The sequence below is a fragment of the Silurus meridionalis genome, chromosome 20 (assembly GCF_014805685.1).
Source record: "Silurus meridionalis isolate SWU-2019-XX chromosome 20, ASM1480568v1, whole genome shotgun sequence".
NCBI classification, from domain to species: Eukaryota; Metazoa; Chordata; class Actinopteri; order Siluriformes; family Siluridae; genus Silurus; species Silurus meridionalis.
In genome coordinates this window covers 1740001-1759713 of record NC_060903.1, presented here as the reverse complement: position 1 = coordinate 1759713, position 19713 = coordinate 1740001, and the positions used below count along the sequence as shown (strand labels likewise).

The 19713-nt window shown below is 34.9% G+C and overlaps 2 protein-coding genes and 2 long non-coding RNA genes across 9 annotated transcripts in view; all 4 read left to right on the top strand.

The window, feature by feature from the left end:
• Positions 1-1261: 1261 nt before the first annotated feature.
• LOC124403112 lies at positions 1262-8097 on the top strand. 6 transcript variants are annotated; one of them, XM_046876715.1, is made up of 8 exons: positions 1282-1890; positions 2007-2041; positions 3248-3437; positions 5147-5355; positions 5925-6126; positions 7021-7289; positions 7414-7483; positions 7626-8097. In XM_046876715.1, exons 2-7 carry the CDS (start codon positions 2039-2041, stop codon positions 7459-7461), a joined length of 921 nt encoding a protein of 306 aa, XP_046732671.1. In that variant the 5' UTR covers positions 1282-1890; positions 2007-2038; the 3' UTR covers positions 7462-7483; positions 7626-8097. The 6 variants fall into 6 exon arrangements, 3 of the variants coding, with proteins under 3 accessions (XP_046732671.1, XP_046732669.1, XP_046732670.1); XM_046876713.1 differs by having other exon boundaries at positions 1283-1890; positions 1981-2041; XR_006928838.1 differs by lacking the exon at positions 3248-3437 and having other exon boundaries at positions 1285-1890; positions 1981-2041.
• Positions 8098-8505: 408 nt separating this feature from the next.
• LOC124403115 lies at positions 8506-12311 on the top strand. Its single transcript, XR_006928842.1, has 4 exons — positions 8506-8644; positions 9426-9607; positions 11309-11517; positions 11926-12311. It is a non-coding gene; the product is annotated as an uncharacterized LOC124403115 (long non-coding RNA).
• An 878-nt stretch (positions 12312-13189) lies between these two features.
• On the top strand, positions 13190-13805 carry LOC124403114. The gene is made up of 3 exons (XR_006928841.1): positions 13190-13330; positions 13427-13496; positions 13638-13805. It is a non-coding gene; the product is annotated as an uncharacterized LOC124403114 (long non-coding RNA).
• A 2477-nt stretch (positions 13806-16282) lies between these two features.
• Positions 16283-19713, top strand: part of slc44a5a (solute carrier family 44 member 5a) — a 40209-nt gene continuing 36778 nt past the window's right edge. Inside the window, 1 exon segment of the mRNA XM_046876712.1 lies at positions 16283-16447. Within this exon segment, the coding sequence (XP_046732668.1) occupies positions 16411-16447 (37 nt within the window). The 5' untranslated portion in view covers positions 16283-16410.

Sequence of the window (19713 nt, the reverse complement as noted above, 5' to 3'; positions counted from 1 at the left end):
GGAGCAAAAGTCTAGAAAAAGTGATGTTATTAAAATTATACAGTTAGATTTATTAGTTACATTTTGTAGCTAATGAGGTTGATTAACAGCAGGTCAGTAAGATGATTAGGTATAAATAGTGTATCTTAAAGAAGCGGAGCTTCACCAATGTGTGAAAGTCAGTGTCTACAAATTGTGGAACGATTTCAGAATAATGTTCCTCAACATCAGATTGCAAAACAGTTAAATATTTTATCGTTCACAGAATATAATATCAAAAGTTTTAAAGAATGTGAAGAAAACTCTGCACAAGGGACAAGTGCTAAAAATCAATATTGGATGTTGGTGATCTTCTGGCTTAAAACAGTCATGATTCTGAAATGAAAATCACTGCATGGACTCATTACCACCTCCAATGACTGAGACAGAGGAGGGAAGTGATGAAGTACAAATACTTCCTTACTGGATTCTGTTTCTCTCCTCTCGTCTTCCAGACTCTGGACAATCAAATCAGTGGGCAACAGTCCAGTCCTTTTTGTCCATTGCCCCGGTAAGGCACTCTGACGTTGTCTCTGGTTCAGGAGCGGCTCGACACGAGGACTGAGTCAGTTGTAGCTCATGGAGACGTCTGTGTGTGGAGGCTCTTGAACACTGACTCCAGCTGCAGTCCACTCTGTGAATCTCCCCAAATTCTTTAATGGGCATCGTTTCTCCTTTTTCTACCACATTTTCCTTCCATTCAACTTTCCATTAAGGTGCTTGAGGACAGCAGTCTGTAAACTGCAGCTTCTTTAGCGATGACCTTTTGTGTCAAGTCAGCAGTTTTTCCCCATGATTGTGGAGCATAAACCAGACCGAGACACGTTTTAAAGACTCCGGAACATTTGCAGGTGTTTGGATTTAATGATCTGATTAGAGTGCGACATCACGAGTCTCCAATATTTAACTTTCTCACAAATATTCTAATTTCTGAGATACTAAATTTTGGGTTTTTATTGGCCATAATTATCAAAATTAAGAGAAATAAACACTTAAAATATATCAGTCTGTATGTGATGAATCTATATAATATACCAGTTTCACTTTTTGCATTTAATTACTAAAATAAATCAACTTTTTAATGATATTTTAATTTATTGAGATGCACCTGTGTGTATGTAATATATATATATATATATATATATATATATATATATATATATATATATATATATATATATATATGTGTGTGTGTGTGTGTGTGTGTGTGTGTGTGTGTGTGTGTGTGTGTGTGTATGTAAGCTGTGGTGTCTGCTGGGAATTGGACTTGCTGTAACTTGCTGTAATTTACAGTAACCCGCCATTAACCTTTATTTATGGCTTAAAAAAGCTGTTACAGAAAACACAATGCAAATGAAATTGGACTACATTTAGAAAAGAAAAGAAAGTCAAGAAAAGACTGTTAAGTCAGTTTAGTTACTGTAACTAAATAAAAGTGAGAACTTTAGAACAATTTAATTGAATAAAGGTTAAAAACATAATCATGTGGTGTAAAGTCACTTACTGTGTTTAGAACAATAGCAATATTACAGATTTCATTAACACAGTACACTGCGTACACTGTGGGACAGAACACACTCCTGACTTTCTGTTAATAAACACTAAAGCTAGTGCTGTTGTGTATTAGACTGCAAAAAGTGTTTATTTTCAGAAATATAATTGAATTCAGGTTTAATATGGAACAGACTTCTGTAAAATAAAATAAAAAAATGTAAGTTACTCAGAGCTGAAATTAAATTATCCAACATCTCTATCTGCAGTAAACATCAACATTCTGTGTGTGGATATTAAAGGCAATGCTTACTGTAACTTATCTTAGTTTCATTTTCACCTGATAAGAAGCTCCACAGAAAGACCCGACAGTAGAGATAGGTAGAGTAAAACTTATACTTTACACTTAAATAACTTTACAATCTTTTCTTCTCCCTCTTTTTCATATTGTTATTATTATAATTTATTCAGATCTTCTGTATTGTGCGTGTGTGAAGTTTTCCACAGTGAAAAGTGCTGAATTACAATAATGGTGAGTGTCTTTGTTTTCTTGTTGTGATTGTGGTCTTTTACTAGATGTCAATTTTAATATGGAGAAAAATTGACTTTAACTAAATGAACTGATGTTTTTTTACTTTGTAAAATCAGAATCTAATGTGGATTTCATGGAAATTGTATTTAAAGATTAAACACAGATCTGAAATGAGGAAGTTTAAAGGTACAGACTAAACTGCTAAAACATGTATTTATTTTACATTAATATTTTATAACATTAACATTTATATAAACTGAAGCTGAATAGTTTAAAAATAGATATATTTTAACTATTATATAATATATACTAATATATATCAGAAATATATTTTTTATTTTATAATTTATAATTCTATGATTAAACACTAAAGTAAAAATAGGAATGTTGTATGCACACAGACAGGGAGAGAGAAATGTACATGCAATGTGAAGGCCAGACAAAACCACATCCTCTCATGCAAACTAAAATAGAAACGTATTTTTCCTGTAAACCAGAAAAACAGGCACATCAGTCATACAGTTACACATGCAAAAACTCAATACAGCTTTATCTCACAATGTATTTAAAATCCTCTACAATGAAGGTGTTTATCAATAACAATGATGATTATTAATTATAGATAATTAGTAATTATTAATTATTTACTTTATTAATCGTGAAGGAATCTTTTGCCAGTGTCTGCTTCAAAGTACAAGAAAAAATACATATAAATGAAATATAATAGAAAAATAAATGAAATGTTCTATATATAAACATTTATTTAAAATACAAAAGGTGTTTGGGAACTAAGAACATAATGCACACAATATAATATTGCACATGATATTATTAAATAATGAACTGCATTTTTACAATGTTCAGACCAAAGGTCTATTAATAGTTTTACTGTTTCTGGTTTAATCTTACATTCAGTGTACACACACACACACACACACACACACACACACACACACACACACACACAAATGCTAATAACCGTCAACCAGTTCTGGGAAGTCATGTGGTGTGATATGTGCTGTGGCTTATGGGACATGTAAAATCTTTGTCCATAATCCTTTCATTAAATAATAAAAATGAAATATAATTTTGTCTTTAATGCACATTCAGGAAAGGAGGAAAGGTTAAATTACAAATATCACTGAAATGCACTGCTTTATTTACTGCTCTGAATTAAAAAAGTTTTTATCATTGGTGATTTTCTAGTCAGAATCAATGGAGTTCATCACAGTGGCATTATTGAACAATCCAGAACCAGTGTTTATATGTGTTAAAAAATACAATGAGGAATTCACACAAGATATAATAAATGGAGATGTCTTCATTGTGGAAGAATCTAAAAACTCCCACAAAGCTGGAGTCTACTTAGATGAACAGATCATTCAGCTGAAAATGGGTGTGTAATAGTTATTTATCTCATCATATCGTCTCTAGGTTACGACCGTAACCCTAGTTCCCCGAGGGAACGAGGCGCTGCGTCGAAACGCTATGGGAGCGTTTCCTTAGCGTTCGACGCAGCTCGAGTTCCTGAAGGGGAACATGAGGCAAATACAGAAATAAATTATTTAAAGCGAACACTGTGTGTGTGTGTGTGTGTGTGTGTGTGTGTGTGTGTGTGTGTGTGTGTGTGTGTGTGTGTTTGGTTTTGTGATAAACCAGTACAGTTTTGAACATTTACATATTGTTGTTCTATAACTATTGTCTGTTTTTTAGTTGTATAACTGGTGTGGAAACACTGAGTGTTTTATGGTGTTTGAAAGACATGTGCACATTCCTTTTGTTTCCATGCAATAAACTCACTCATGTAATGGTATGAAGTTTTACTTTGACCAACAAAAAATATATATAAAAATCCAGATGTAAAGAATATCCTTTATTTAGACAGATAATCACTCCAGACGACTGTTTGCTCTCTAAATATCACTTCAGACAGAGTTCTGACTTTCGCTTCGGCTCATTGTCTTGCACAGTGAAGTCGATTCCAATGAGCTGCAGTCCAGACGGAACTGCATGGTGATGAAGTATGGAATGGGAGACATGTTTGTTCAGAATTATTTTCACTTTCAGGAGGAAGTCTCCAAACTTCCCAAAACAACCCCTGACCATAAAGTTTCCACCTCCATGTGTGAGTGTGGGGGTGAGGGAGTCTGATCACATCTTCTCTCCTGTTCTCCATCTTACACAAGTTCTTCTGGTAAAGACAAAAATGTCCCATTTGGATTCACAGAAATTTCCACTTATTCAGTGTCACATTCTTGATTGTTTTTTGTCTTTTACCGTGTTTGTTGCAGAGAAACAAAAGGAACGTTCATGTGTCTATTAAATACTCTGTGTTTCCAAACGTACTGTACAGATCTATAACTGTGATCTATAACTGTGATCTATAACTGTGATCTATAACTGTGATCTATAGCTGTGATCTATAACTGTGATCTATAGCTGTGGTCTATAACTGTGATCTATAACTGTGATCTATAACTGTGATCTATAGCTGTGATCTATAACTGTGATCTATAACTGTGATCTATAACTGTGATCTATAGCTGTGATCTATAGCTGTGATCTATAACTGTGATCTATAACTGTGATCTATAGCTGTGGTCTATAAGTGTGATCTATAAGTGTGATCTATAACTGTGATCTATAACTGTGATCTATAGCTGTGATCTATAACTGTGATCTATAACTGTGGTCTATAACTGTGATCTATAACTGTGATCTATAGCTGTGATCTATAACTGTGGTCTATAACTGTGATCTATAGCTGTGGTCTATATCTGTGGTCTATAACTGTGATCTATAACTGTGATCTATAACTGTGGTCTATAACTGTGATCTATAGCTGTGATCTATAGCTGTGATCTATAACTGTGATCTATAACTGTGATCTATAGCTGTGGTCTATAAGTGTGATCTATAACTGTGATCTATAACTGTGATCTATAGCTGTGATCTATAAGTGTGATCTATAGCTGTGATCTATAACTGTGATCTATAAGTGTGATCTATAAGTGTGATCTATAAGTGTGATCTATAACTGTGGTCTATAACTGTGATCTATAACTGTGGTGTGATGTTTATTTCTAATCCATCACCTGTGTTTAGGAGGATTGTTCAGCAGTACAGAAGTAATCAGGGTAAATGTGAAAAGCTTTACTGGAGAGGAGAAATTTGCAGTTTATAGGAAGAGGGAGGGAATCCCACAGTCATTCCAAGAAAATGTTGCTGAAGCACTGAGCGGAAATACAGAAAACAAATTTTCACAATACAACAGTGTTGAGGTTGTCATGGAGATTCTTGATGTTCATTTGGAGGTAAAATAATCCATTTCCATCAGTAAGAATTAAAACTCTTGATTTAGACTTTTTTTTTTAGACGTTTTTTAAAGGCAACTAATGTATATAAAGAAATAAAAGACAGATGTGAGGACACTTTATAACGCTTTAGTTTATTTTCCCCTTTTTTGACAACATCTCATTTGATGGGTGATATACACACACACACACACACACACACACACACACACACACACACACACACACACGCACAAAGTATCTCACAAAAGTGCAACCATTTTGGTTTCTTCTCAAGGGACAATACTACTGAAATGAATATGATATATTTCCATATTTAGAGTGTAAATGTGCAGTTTGTGCAGTAGTACAGATTTACTGTCCTTTTAAAATAACAACATACAGACATTATTTTCTAAATAACTGCCGACAGAAGTGAGTACACCCTCAGTGAGCATGTCCAAACTGTGTGTCAAATTGTACTATATATAATGTACACTGATCAGGCATAACTAATATATATATATATATATATATATATATATATATATATATATATATATATATATATATAAAAATATTTTTTTCAGCCAACTGTATCAGACTGTATGAAGATTGCCAATTGGTCTAAACCAAAGGGCTTCAAAGTTGTCAAAAAATTCTCGGATGAATACAATGGAAATGCTAAAGTAGGAGACCTGTTTCTTGTGCAAAGTGGAAGATTTGGATATAGATACTACCATGCTGGAGTGTGCTGCAGTGAAAAAGGACCAGAGATTATTCAATTCATGGGTACATTTCTAAATAACTTTAGAATGTTTCAGTAACTGTAGAGCTGTACTTTTTTTTAGCACAAATGATATCAAATAATATAAAAAAATGTATATTGTGTGATTCAGAGTTGAGTGTGCAGTGAGGATTTCATGCAGAAATTACATGCCGTGTTGTACAGATTTATTTTGTAACTAAACTCACAGATTTATTTTTACTGAAAGGACTGAAGCACTGCTCAGATGTTATATAAGAGTTATGTGCATCAGGCACAGCATTAAATCCAGCACTGTCTGATGATGTAATCACAATATATCATGCTGAAATGAACCTTATATTTCTCACATTTATTTTAATATTACTACTTAATATTGGTCTTCAATGGTAAAGAATGCATTTGAATTCAATATTACATCCATAAATGACAATATTAATCAGTAATACTGGATAATATGGATTTCTATTCAGTTGTATTTCCACGCTTCACCACTAGAGGCAGACATACAGTTTACCATGCATGTCAAGTTACCTCAACCACATCACAGAATAACTTTAAATTCATCTTATTTTTAAATTATAGTAATTTTTTATCCCTGCTATTTTGTCACATCATATTACAAAGATAAAAAAAAACTATTTTCTTCTTCAGTCGACAATTTCTACTCTGATATTTTGGGGTTTAAAGATGGTGATCTGGATGTTAATGAAAACCATAAACACTGATACTCAAAGCAAATCAGTGATCTTTGATGCTGTGTTTTTCACATGTGATTTCAATCATCTAAATTTGTGGCTTAGAAAATTCACTTCACTGCATAACCCAACTCTGAATTTCAACAAATATTATAATTCTATCATAGTGATAATTATTGAATGCACATTATGTAAGCTCACAAAATTGTTTCTTTTCACTAGCAAATAGTAGTGGATCATTTTCAAACTTCAGCTCAGGGGCTTCTGTGTCCAGTTCCAGTTCCATTCCCTGCCCAGGTCTTGTGAACAAAGTGTACATTAATGGGTTCTCCTCAGGCAGCAAATATGCAATTTATAGGCTGAAGATGGGAATCTCAGACTCTTTCCAAGACAGAGTTGATGAAGCAATGAGCAAAATGAATAAATACAAGCTTTTAAGCTACAACTGTATTCATTTTGCTTTGGAACTTATTTATGGAAAAGAACTGGAGGTAATGTGGTCATTTTAAAACTTTACCATAATGTTTTAATACTAATTATATAATATTAATTATATGAATAATTAATTAATATATAAAGATACTGGTTGTGTGCATGTATGTCTACTTTTTACAGAAGAAAGAAAATGATGCTGAAAACTTGATTGAACAGTTTTTTGGATAAGAGCTGATTTGAGTGAGTGCAGGTGTGTTTAAACTGATTCTTCTTATCATTTAGTTTTATCAGACGCCAACGCAAATATATTATCATTATTATTAATTAGTGCTAGTTAGATTAGTGCAACATCTCCTTTCTTATTAAACAACTAAGTTGTTTTCTTTTTTTAGCTCTTTGTTCGTGGAGACGTTCCTGTTGGACACACTGATGAGCCGAGAGTCTGCTAAAGGAGGATTTACTTTTTATTTCAATTCATTTCCACACAAATGATCATTAAATCAGATTTACATCCTTAAAATCAGCTTTGCTTTTAGATTGTTAGTTTCATTTCTATAGATAAAAAAATCAGAGCTGCTTTTTTAAAATTATATTTAAAATCAGTTTAATTATTGATTGTCTTCTTGTTTAATTCTTAGCATTTTAAACTGAGACGTGGGTTTATGATGATGTTACTTTTATTTTATCATGATTTGAGTTTATTTTGAACATTTATACATTTAAGCATTTCATAATCATTTTACTTTTTATTATTGATAATCTTCTCATTTATAAATTAGTGTTTTTTTGATCTATGATTTTTATGTTAAATTTCAACATGTCAGTGTGGAGCATGAATGTGTGAAGTGCAAATGTAAAAAACACGAAATTAAAACCTTCAGCACAACGTGTTCATTCACGAGGTCCTTTCTTTACTCAGATATAAAAAAAAACCCTAATAAACTCCTCCGAAAATAAATTTTTAATCAGTAATTAAACCAAGTCTCAAATCAGCACCAATCCGACATGATGCACACAATTGCCCTCTGGGGGTCGAAAACCTCACCGGCGCGTTTTGTGTCATTTTTTCCTCATAACGTCGAAAAACGAACTTAACAACTAACCAAAAATAACCGAAATAAATACACATTTAAGTGTGAAGGCGCCGCCTTGTGGACATTACATTGCATAAACGGAATTCTTAATGACTGCAGATACATCATCTTAGTTTCATTTTCACATGATAAGAAGCTCCACAGAAAGACCCGACAGCAGAGATAGGTGGAGTGAAAATTATACTTTACACTTAAATAATTTTACAATCATTTCTTCTTCCTCTTTTTCTTATTGTTATTATTATAATTTATTCAGATCTTCTGTATTGTGTGTGTGTGAAGTTTTCCACAGTGAAAAGTGCTGAATTACAATAATGGTGATTGTCTTTGTTTTCTTGTTGTGATTGTGGTCTTTTACTAGATGTCAATTTCAATAAGGAGAAAAATTGACTTTAACTAAATTAACTGATGTTTTTTACTTTGTAAAATCAGAATTTAATGTGGATTTCATCCAAATTGTATGTAAAGATTAAACACAGATCTGAAATGAGGAAGATTAAAGGTACAGACTAAAGTGCTAAAACACGTGTTTATTTTACATTAATATTTTATATAAACTGAATCTGAATAGTTTAAAAATAGATATGTTTTAATTATTATAATATATAATATATACTAATATATATCAGAAATATATTATTTATTTTATCATTTATAATTCTATGATTAAAGACTAAAGTAAAAGATGGAATGTTATTTGCACACAGTGGGGAGAAAGAAATGTACATGCAATGTGAAGACGAGACAAAACCACATCCTCTCATGCATCTGAATCAGAAACATATTTCCTGTAAACAGAAAAACAGCAGAAGCACATCAGTCATACAGTTACACATACAAACTAAATACAGCTTTTAATTTAAAATCCTCTGGTTTAATCTCACATTCAGTGTGTACGGGTGTGATATGTGCTGTAGCTTATGGGACATGTAAAGTCTTTGTCCATGATCCTTACATTTAATAAAAGAAATGAAATATAATTTTGTCTTTAATGCACATTCAGGAAATGAGAAAAGGTTAAATTACAAATATCACTGAAATGCACTTCTTTTTTACTGCTCTGAATTAAAAAAGTTTTTATCATTGGTGATTTTCTAGGCAGAATCAAAGGAGTCCTTCACGATGAACGATCCAAAACCAGGGTTCATATGTGTTAAAAAATACAATGAGGAATTTACACAAGATAAAATAAATGGAGATGTCTTCATTGTGGAAGAATCTGAAAAAAACCCACAAAGCTGGAGTCTACTTAGATGGACAGATCATGCAGCTGAAAATGGGTGTGTAATAGTTATTTATCTCATCATATCATGAGACAAATACAGAAATAAAATATGTAAAGCTAACACTGTGTGTGTGTGTGTGTGTGTGTGTGTGTGTGTGTGTGTGTGTGTGTGTGTGTGAATCCAAATGTTCTATTTGGATTCACAGAAATTTCCACTCATTCAATCTCACATTCTTGATTGTTTTTTGTCTTTTACCGAGTTTGTTACAGAGAAACAAAAGGAACGTACATGTGTCCATTAAATACTCTGTGTTTCCAAACGTACTGTACAGATCTATAACTGTGATCTATAGCTGTGATCTATAACTGTGATCTATAAGTGTGATCTATAGCTGTGATCTATAACTGTGATCTATAACTGTGATCTATAACTGTGATCTATAGCTGTGATCTATAACTGTGATCTATAGCTGTGATCTATAACTGTGATCTATAACTGTGATCTATAGCTGTGATCTATAACTGTGATCTATAGCTGTGATCTATAACTGTGATCTATAAGTGTGATCTATAACTGTGATCTATAGCTGTGATCTATAACTGTGATCTATAGCTGTGATCTATAACTGTGATCTATAACTGTGATCTATAGCTGTGATCTATAACTGTGATCTATAGCTGTGATCTATAACTGTGATCTATAAGTGTGATCTATAGCTGTGATCTATAACTGTGATCTATAGCTGTGATCTATAGCTGTGATCTATAACTGTGATCTATAGCTGTGATCTATAACTGTGATCTATAACTGTGATCTATAGCTGTGCTCTATAGCTGTGATCTATAACTGTGATCTATAGCTGTGATCTATAACTGTGATCTATAACTGTGATCTATAGCTGTGATCTATAACTGTGATCTATAGCTGTGATCTATAACTGTGATCTATAACTGTGATCTATAGCTGTGATCTATAACTGTGATCTATAGCTGTGATCTATAACTGTGATCTATAGCTGTGATCTATAACTGTGATCTATAACTGTGATCTATAGCTGTGATCTATAACTGTGATCTATAGCTGTGATCTATAAGTGTGATCTATAACTGTGATCTATAGCTGTGATCTATAACTGTGATCTATAAGTGTGATCTATAAGTGATCTATAGCTGTGATCTATAACTGTGATCTATAGCTGTGATCTATAACTGTGATCTATAAGTGTGATCTATAGCTGTGATCTATAACTGTGATCTATAGCTGTGATCTATAGCTGTGATCTATAACTGTGATCTATAGCTGTGATCTATAACTGTGATCTATAAGTGTGATCTATAACTGTGATCTATAGCTGTGCTCTATAGCTGTGATCTATAACTGTGATCTATAAGTGTGATCTATAAGTGATCTATAGCTGTGATCTATAACTGTGATCTATAGCTGTGATCTATAACTGTGATCTATAGCTGTGATCTATAACTGTGATCTATAACTGTGATCTATAGCTGTGATCTATAACTGTGATCTATAGCTGTGATCTATAACTGTGATCTATAGCTGTGATCTATAACTGTGATCTATAACTGTGATCTATAGCTGTGATCTATAACTGTGATCTATAGCTGTGATCTATAGCTGTGATCTATAACTGTGATCTATAAGTGTGATCTATAACTGTGATCTATAGCTGTGCTCTGTAACTGTGATCTATAACTGTGGTGTGATGTTCATTTCTTATCCATCATCTGTGTTTAGGAGGATTGTTCAGCAGTACAGAAGTAATCAGGGTAAATGTGGAAAGCTTTACTGGAGGGAGGAGATTTGCAGTTTATAGGAAGAGGGAGGGAATTCCACAGTCATTCCAAGAAAATGTTGCTGAAGCACTGAGCAGAATTACAGAAAACAAATTTTCACAATACAACAGTGTTGAGTTTGTCATGGAGCTTCTCGATGTTCATTTGGAGGTAAAATAATCCATTTCCATCAATAGGATTTTATATATATATATATATATATATATATATATATATATATATATATATATATATATATACACACACACACACACACACACACACACACACACACATACACACACACACACACACACAGTATCTCACAAAAGTGCATTTTGGTTTCTTCCCAAGGGACAATACTATTAAAATGAATATGGATGTATTTTCATATTTAGAGTATCAATGTGCAATCAATTGTCCAAATAACTGGCAAAAGAAGTAAGTACACCCTCAGTGAACATGTCAAAACTGTGGTCAAAGTGTCAAACTGTACTATATATAATGTACACTGATCAGGCATAACTAATATATATATATATATATATATATATATATATATAAAAATATTTTTTTCAGCCAACTGTATCAGACTGTATGAAGATTGCCAATTGGTCTAAACCAAAGGGCTTCAAAGTTGTCAAAAAATTCTCTGATGAATACAGTGGAAATGCTAAAGTAGGAGACCTGTTTCTTGTGCAATGTGGAATATTTGGATATGGATACTACCATGCTGGAGTGTGCTGCAGTGAAAAGGGACCAGAGATTATTCAATTAATGGGTACAATTCTAAATATCTTTAGAATGTTTCAGTAACTGTAGAGCTGTACTTTTTGTTTTAGCACAAATGATATTAAATAATATAAAAAAATGTATATTGTGTGATTCAGAGTTGAGTGTGCAGTGAGGATTTCATGCAGGAATTACAGGCCGTGTTGTATTTTTTTGTAACTAAACTCACAGATTTATTTTTACTGAAAGGACTGAAGCACTGCTCAGATGTTATATAAGAGTTATGTGCATCAGGCTCAGCATTAAATCCAGCACAGTCTGATGATGTAATCACAATATATCATGCTGAAATGAACCTTATATTTCTCACATTTATTTTAATATTAGTTTAATATTGGTCTTAAATGTTAAAGAATGCATTTGAATTTAATATTACATCCATAAATGACAATATTAATCAGTAGTACAGAATTATAATAATAAATGATAGTAATTTTTTGTCCCTGCTATTTTGTCACATCATATTACAAAGATTAACAAAACTATTTTCTTCTTTAGTCAGCAGTTTCTACTCTGATATTTTGGGGTTTAAAGATGGTGATCTGGATGTTAATGAAAACCATAAACACTGATACTCAAAGAAAATCAGTGATCTTTAAAGCTGTGAATTTCACACATGATTTTAATCATCTGAATGTGGAGTTTAGAAAATTCACTTCACTGCATAACCCAACTCTGAATTTCAACAAATATTATAATTCTATTATAGTGATAATTATTAAATGCACATTATGTAAGCTCACAAAATTGTTTCTTTTCACTAGCAAATAGTATTGGATCAATTTCAACCATCAGCTCAGGGGCTTCTGTGTCCAGTTCCAGTTCTTGTCCCAGTTCCAGTTCTTGTCCCAGTTCAGTTCTTGTCCCAGTTCAGTTCTTGTCCCAGTTCAGTTCTTGTCCCAGTTCAGTTCTTGTCCCAGTTCAGTTCTTGTCCCAGTTCAGTTCTTGTCCCAGTTCCAGTTCCAGTCCCAGTTCAGTTCTTGTCCCAGTTCAGTTCTTGTCCCAGTTCAGTTCTTGTCCCAGTTCAGTTCTTGTCCCAGTTCAGTATGCAATTTATAGGCTGAAGATGGGAATCTCAGACTCTTTCCAAGACAGAGTTGATGAAGCAATGAGAAATCTTAAAGACTACAATCTTGTAAAATACAACTGTATTCATTTTGCTTTGGAACTTATTTATGGAAAAGAACTGAAGGTAATATGGTCATTTTAAAACTTTACCATAATGTAATAAATATAATACCATAATATAAAGATACTGTTTGTGTGCATGTATGTCTACTTTTTACAGGAGAAAAAAAACGATGTCGAAAAATTGATCAAACAGTTTTTTGGATAAGAGCTGATTTGAGTGAGTGCAGGTGTGTTTAAACTGATTCTTCTTATTATTTTGTTTTATCAGACGCCAACGCAAATATATTATCATTATTATTAATTAGTGCTAGTTAGATTAGTGCAACATCTCCTTTCTTATTAAACAACTAAATTATTTTCTTTTGTAGCTCTTTGTTCGTGGAGACGTTCCTGTTGGACACACTGATGAGCCGAGAGTCTGCTAAAGGAGGATTTACTTTTTATTTCAATTCATTTCCACACAAATGATCATTAAATCAGATTTACATCCTAAAAATCAGCTTTGCTTTTAGATTGTTAGTTTCATTTCTATAGATGAGTTGATATAGATGCCTTAACTTGCATTTATACATTTAAGCATTTCATAATCATTTTACTTTTTGTTATTGAAAATCTTCTCATTTATAAATTAGTGTTTTTTTGGTCTATGACTTTTATGTTACATTTTAACGTCAGTGTGGAGCATGAATGTGTGAAGTGCAAATATAAAAAATGCTAAATTAATTAATACTAATTAATACTAATAAACATCTCCGAAAATTTATTTTTAATCAGTAATTATTTGTTTTACCGATTTTACGAAATCTCAAATCAGCACCAAAATCCGACATGATGCACACAATTGCCCTCTGGGGGTCGACAACTGCACAGGCGCGTTTTGTGTCATTTTTTCCTCATAACGTCGAAACGAACTTACTGTGTTTTCTGATCGTACAAATAAGAGCAATATATTAATCAAATCTGTAAAGGGTCTACTTGTATTTGTATAAACTCATAATAACAACAAAACGCTGTGCTTTTGTAAAATAAAGAAAACAGACAGGGGGCGCTCTCTGCCGGCTCTCTCTCTCCGTTCTTCACAGACACATAAATTAAACAACCTGAATCTCAGTGAATATTTACACAGACATAATAAATATATGATTAAAAAGCTCAAAATGTCTACTTTTAAACATAAAAATATTCTTTGATTCTGTAATCCATATGTATGTTAGAAGGGGTAAAGTTTCTCCGGTATCACCTCATTAACCGTCCGTGTGGAAACATAGCAACAGTTCCATTTGGTGACTGCATGATTTATGTCATTTAAAACACCATAATCACTTTAAAAGAATATTTTGTCTGTAAAAAACAGGATAAGTGTTAATTTACGGTACAAATTAACAGATAAAAAAATGTGCGATTAATCGTAAGTCCTGCTCTGCCTCTGGATGGTGTTTTCTTCGATTTAAAGCCACTCTGTGCAGCTGGGGATGTTTCTAATCAGTAGTAAGAACAGGAGCTTTAAGGATTTGGATTTGGACTGTAGTTAATATCAACAATCTTCTCCACTGATTCAGGACTACAGTTTGCATCTGATCTCCATCACTGCACCTCAACATTGTTTATCTGTAATAAATGCAACCCAGATGAGGATGAGGTTCCATCTTGAGTCTGGTTCCTCTTAAGGTTTCTTCCTTATTGCCATCTCGTGTAGTTTTTCCTGCTTTAAGACAATGTTACAAATAAAAATGAATTGAACTCACGACATTTGTGTGATTATTCAGGATTAAATGTTTTAATCGATTGGCAACTCTAATATTAATATGACATGAGGTCCAGTTACTGACACTAAAAGTAAAGGGTTCTTTTTTGTTTATAGAACTGTGGTGAGACCTGAGATGTTGTATGGTTTAGAGACAGTGGCATTGAGTAAAAGACAGGAGGTGGAGTTGGAGGTAGCAGAGCTGAAGATGTTGAGATGTTCATTGGGGCTGATGATGATGGACAGGATTAGAAATGAGTTTATTAGAGGGACAGTGCATGTAGGACGTTTTGGAGACAAGGTGAGGGAGGTGAGATTGAGATGGTTTGGACATGTGCAGAGGAGGGACATGGGGTATATCAGTAGGAGAATGCTGAGGATGGAGACACCAGGAAGGAGGAAAAGAGGAAGACCAAAGAGGAGGTTTATGGATGTGGTGAGAGAAGACATGCAGGTAGTTGGTGTGAAAGAGGCAGATGTAGATGACAGGGGGTATGTGGCGCCCCCTAATGGGAGAAGCCAAAAGAATAAGAAGTAACGGCTTCTTTTTACTTAAGTACATGTCAAAGCCCAAACTTTTTTACTTTCACTTTAGTAAAAAAATTATAGTCAGTACTTCATCTTTTACCCGAGAATTATAAAACATGAGAATCTGCACTTCTACTTAAGACTGAAAATGAGGAAGACTGAGAGAAACAGAGGGTCAGAAACAGTAGATGGCGTCAAAAGACGCAGTAATAAAACTCACCTAGAGTTTATACTCATTTCCTCATTCGAGTTTTAATTTGAGTATTAAACGACTTTTCTTGTCTACAGAAAACTATAATTCTTATAAATAAAATAAAATAAACAGTTGATTGTCTCATGTAGAGGAAACTGTTACACCACACAACCTCCTTCTCACTCATTCTCCTCCTCCAGACTGCCTGAGATCAATGAAGAACGCATTTAATAGTGCAAATGCCAGAAACAGAAGTGTGTGTGTGTGTGTGTGTGTGTGTGTGTGTGTGCAGTGTAACAGCATAGAAAGAAAAACATGCACAGTCCTGCAGAGGACCACAGGGTCCATGCTGATTTTCCCAAGTTCAAAAATCTATTATTATTATTATTATTTTTTTTTTTTTTTTATTATTATTAATATTATTATTATTATTATTATTATTATTATTATTATTGCTGTTGTTGTTGTTGTTGTTGTTGTTGAAGTGCGCGCGTGTGTGCGCACCGAGAGCGAGAGTAAGACAGAGAGCGCGCGCCGCAGTCCGGAGTCTGACGTTCTTGAGGATTAAATCTCTATAAACCCGACACACTCACGCCGCGTCTCTGTGTGTGTGTGTGTGTGTGTGTGTGTGTGTGTGTGTGTGTGTGGCTATGTAGAGCTGTGAGCGCGCGCGGAGATGCCGAAACACAGCCCGGTTCCGTCCGTTTTCTGCGGTAAGATCCAGAAACCTTTCTGTTTCTATTGTATCTGAGCACTGAAGTGTGTGTGTGTGTGTGTGTGTGTGTGTGTGTGTGTGTGTGTGTGTGCTTGGTAAAGTATCTGATTGATACAGTTCAATATTGTGTGTGTATGTGTGTGTGTGTGTTGGGTAAAGTATCTGATTGATACAATTCAATAGTGTGTGTGTGTGTGTGTGTGTGTGTGTGTGTGTGTGTAAAGTATCTGATTGATACAATTCAATATTGTGTGTGTGTGTGTGTGTGTGTGTGTGTATGTATGTGTGTGTTAGTTAAAGTAGCTTAATGAAACAATGCAGTCAGTGTGTGTGTGTGTGTGTGTGTGCATGTGTGTGTGTGTGTTGGGTAAAGTAGCTTATAGATGCTTTGTGGTGTGTGTGTGTGTGTGTGTGTGTGTGTGTGTGTGTGTGTGTGTTAGATAAAGTAACTTAGATGCAATGTAGTGTGTGTGTGAGTGTGTGTGTCTATATGTGTGTGCAATTCATTGTGTGTCTTATTTGTAGACACCTGAGCATGTTTGCTATGTGCTTCTTCTGAACATCCCATTCCACATTTAGTCCCTATTTACTGGTATAATCTCCACTCTTCTGGAAAGATGTTCCTCTAAATATTTTGGTTATTCAGCTACACGGTTAGTAAAATCAGGTAGTGATGTAGATGAGAAGGTGAGGAGGTCTGGGGTGCAGTCAGCGTTCATATTCATCTAAAAGGTGTTCAACAGGGTTGGAGCTCTAAAGCAGGAGATCTTCCACACACTTTAAACCCATGTAAAGCAGATCTTCATAGAGATGGGTTTCTGCACAGGTGTATTGTCATGCTGGAACAGGTTTGGGTCTCACAGCTCAAAGTAAAGGAGAAATTTCATGCTACAACATCCGATGACCTTCTAAAGAATTGTGCGCCTCCAACTTTGTGGTCCAGTTTGGGGAGGAACCACATATTGCTGGAAAACTCGGGTGTCCCAATACTTTTCAGCCAGATAGTGTGGAACTCTTTTTCTTTACAATCACTCCTTTATTAAATCTGTCTTTTCCTTTCTCTCTCTCTCTCTCTCTCTCTCTCTCTCTCTCTCTCTCTCTCTCTCTCTCTCTCTCCTTCTTCTCTCTATCTCTCCCTCTCCTCTCTATATCTTCTCTTTCCCTTTTTCCCTCTCATCTAAATCTCTTCTTTCTCTCTTATTTTTTCCCTATCTCTCTGCATTTCCCTTTTTCTCCTCCCCTTCTCTCTCTATCTCTATCTCTCTCTCTGTCACGTTATCTCACCCTCTCTCACTCTCTTCTCTCCCTCTCCCCCACTTTCACTTGTTATATTGTAAAAGCTTCGCTCATAAAAAATAAAAGTAAGTACCGTCGCTTGCTAACTGTGTGTGTGTGTGTGTGTGTGTGTGTGTGTGTGTGTGTGTGTGTGTGTGTGTGTGTGTGGGGAGAGTAAATAGTGCTGACTCATCATGCTAGTCATTGGTTCCTCTGTAAGGACGATATTCCTTCCTTTACATGAGGAATAAGGAGGACCTGCTGTTGGAGGAACACGAACGTCATATTTTTTATCCGTTTCTAGTTACCTAGCCTCGCAAGATGTTTTTTTTATTCGCTTTCTTGCAGTTACTGTAATGAATACGGAATAACTCGTCTGTCCTGAAGAATTTTTGGTTGTACCTCAGACTCCGGAGACTCCTTCCATTAAAAAAAAATCAGTTCGGTATATCCTTGAAAATCTGCTGCTATAGAAACAGTAACGTAGGAACCCATGACTTGATCTCATTTATACAACTTGAGCAGTTGAGGGTTAAGGGCCTTGCTCCAAGGGCCCAGCAATGGCAGATAGGTGGCGCTGGGTTTTGAACTCACAACCTTCTGATTAGAAGTCCACCACTTTAACCACTTCCCCAACAACTCGACCAATCAGATCGTAGATTCCCAACAGTAGCGGTAAACAGCTAAGCTGATTAGCAAACCTGTTGCTAGTGTGTGAATCAGCTGAGGAACAGATTAGCTTGACCCTCAGGTGTGTGTGTGTGTGTGTGTGTGTGTGTGTGAGCCTTTTCGCCGTCAGCAGGAGATCCAGAAAAGGCATGATTTTTTTTCCTCTCTGTCACGTCTCGAGCGAAGCAAAGAGAAAATTGCCCGAGCCCAAAATTGCATCAATTACAGTCTATCTCTCGCCAGGGTTCTGAGACACGGGAAAAAATAAAAATAAAACGCTGCCCTTGACAGGAAGGAGCAGCATTCGGATGCTAAGAATGAAAATCAGCCTCAAACAGATCAGATTCCACTCCGTTTCTCATCCATTCGTCTATATTTTATTGCTTTTCCTCCGATGTTGATGGACAGTTTCCAGCGTTGAGCAGGCAGCCATGAGGATTACAGGGCTTTTTTTATTAACTACCATCTCTGCACTTCCTGCTTCCTGTCATAGCCGCTAATGCTAACTGACAACACTGGCTTACAAACTCAGAGACAAAAGCAGAGGCTGAGAAATTAATCGTGTTCGGATCAGAACGTAAAATTCTACTGTAAGAGGAAAATAATAAACAGTGGAAAATGAAAAAGGGGCGGAGTCACGGTTACCCAGCTGATTATTTTCCCATTACAGTCTGACACACTTTTTCAATGTATTTACATTTGATCACTTCTCTTGTCTGGTTTGTTCCCAAAGTCTGTATTTACACACACACACACACACACACACACACACACACACACACTTGCATTATTCTGCAAAAGTTTGTGGACACCTGAATGTTAGATTGCTATATGCTTCTTATTGAACATCTCATTCCACATGTAGTATTCATTCACTGTTATAATGAGCTCCACTCTTCTGGGAAGATGTTCCACTAGATTTTTTGGAGATTCATTCAGCTACAAGGGTGGTAGAAAAGTCTGATGTAGGAGGCCTTATAGCAGGAGGGTTATAGCAGGAGAGCTCAAGATCTTCTACACACTTCCAACCCATGTAAAGCAGATCTTCATGGAACTGACTACACATGGGCAATTTCATGCTGAGAAGAGAGGAGACAGTAGAGAAACCTGTGAATCAAAGCGGAGACAAGCTTTAACGCTCAACAAAGAGAGGGATGAAGAAGATAAGGATGTTTGGAAGAGAGACAGGAAACGATGTACAGACAAAAAAATATTAAGACAGTGTTAACAAACTCAGCGGTTTACTGATGGTGAGATATACATTCTGCAGAGAGAGAAGGAGAGAGAGAAAGAGAAAGAATATGAGATAGAGAGAGAGAG

Excerpts from the sequence above, each read along its gene's own strand:
- LOC124403112 (XM_046876715.1), top strand. Across the intron at positions 3,438-5,146 it reads GATCATTCAGCTGAAAATGG|GAGGATTGTTCAGCAGTACA; the intron begins GTGTGTAATAGT and ends ACCTGTGTTTAG. Across the intron at positions 6,127-7,020 it reads AGAGATTATTCAATTCATGG|CAAATAGTAGTGGATCATTT; the intron begins GTACATTTCTAA and ends TCTTTTCACTAG.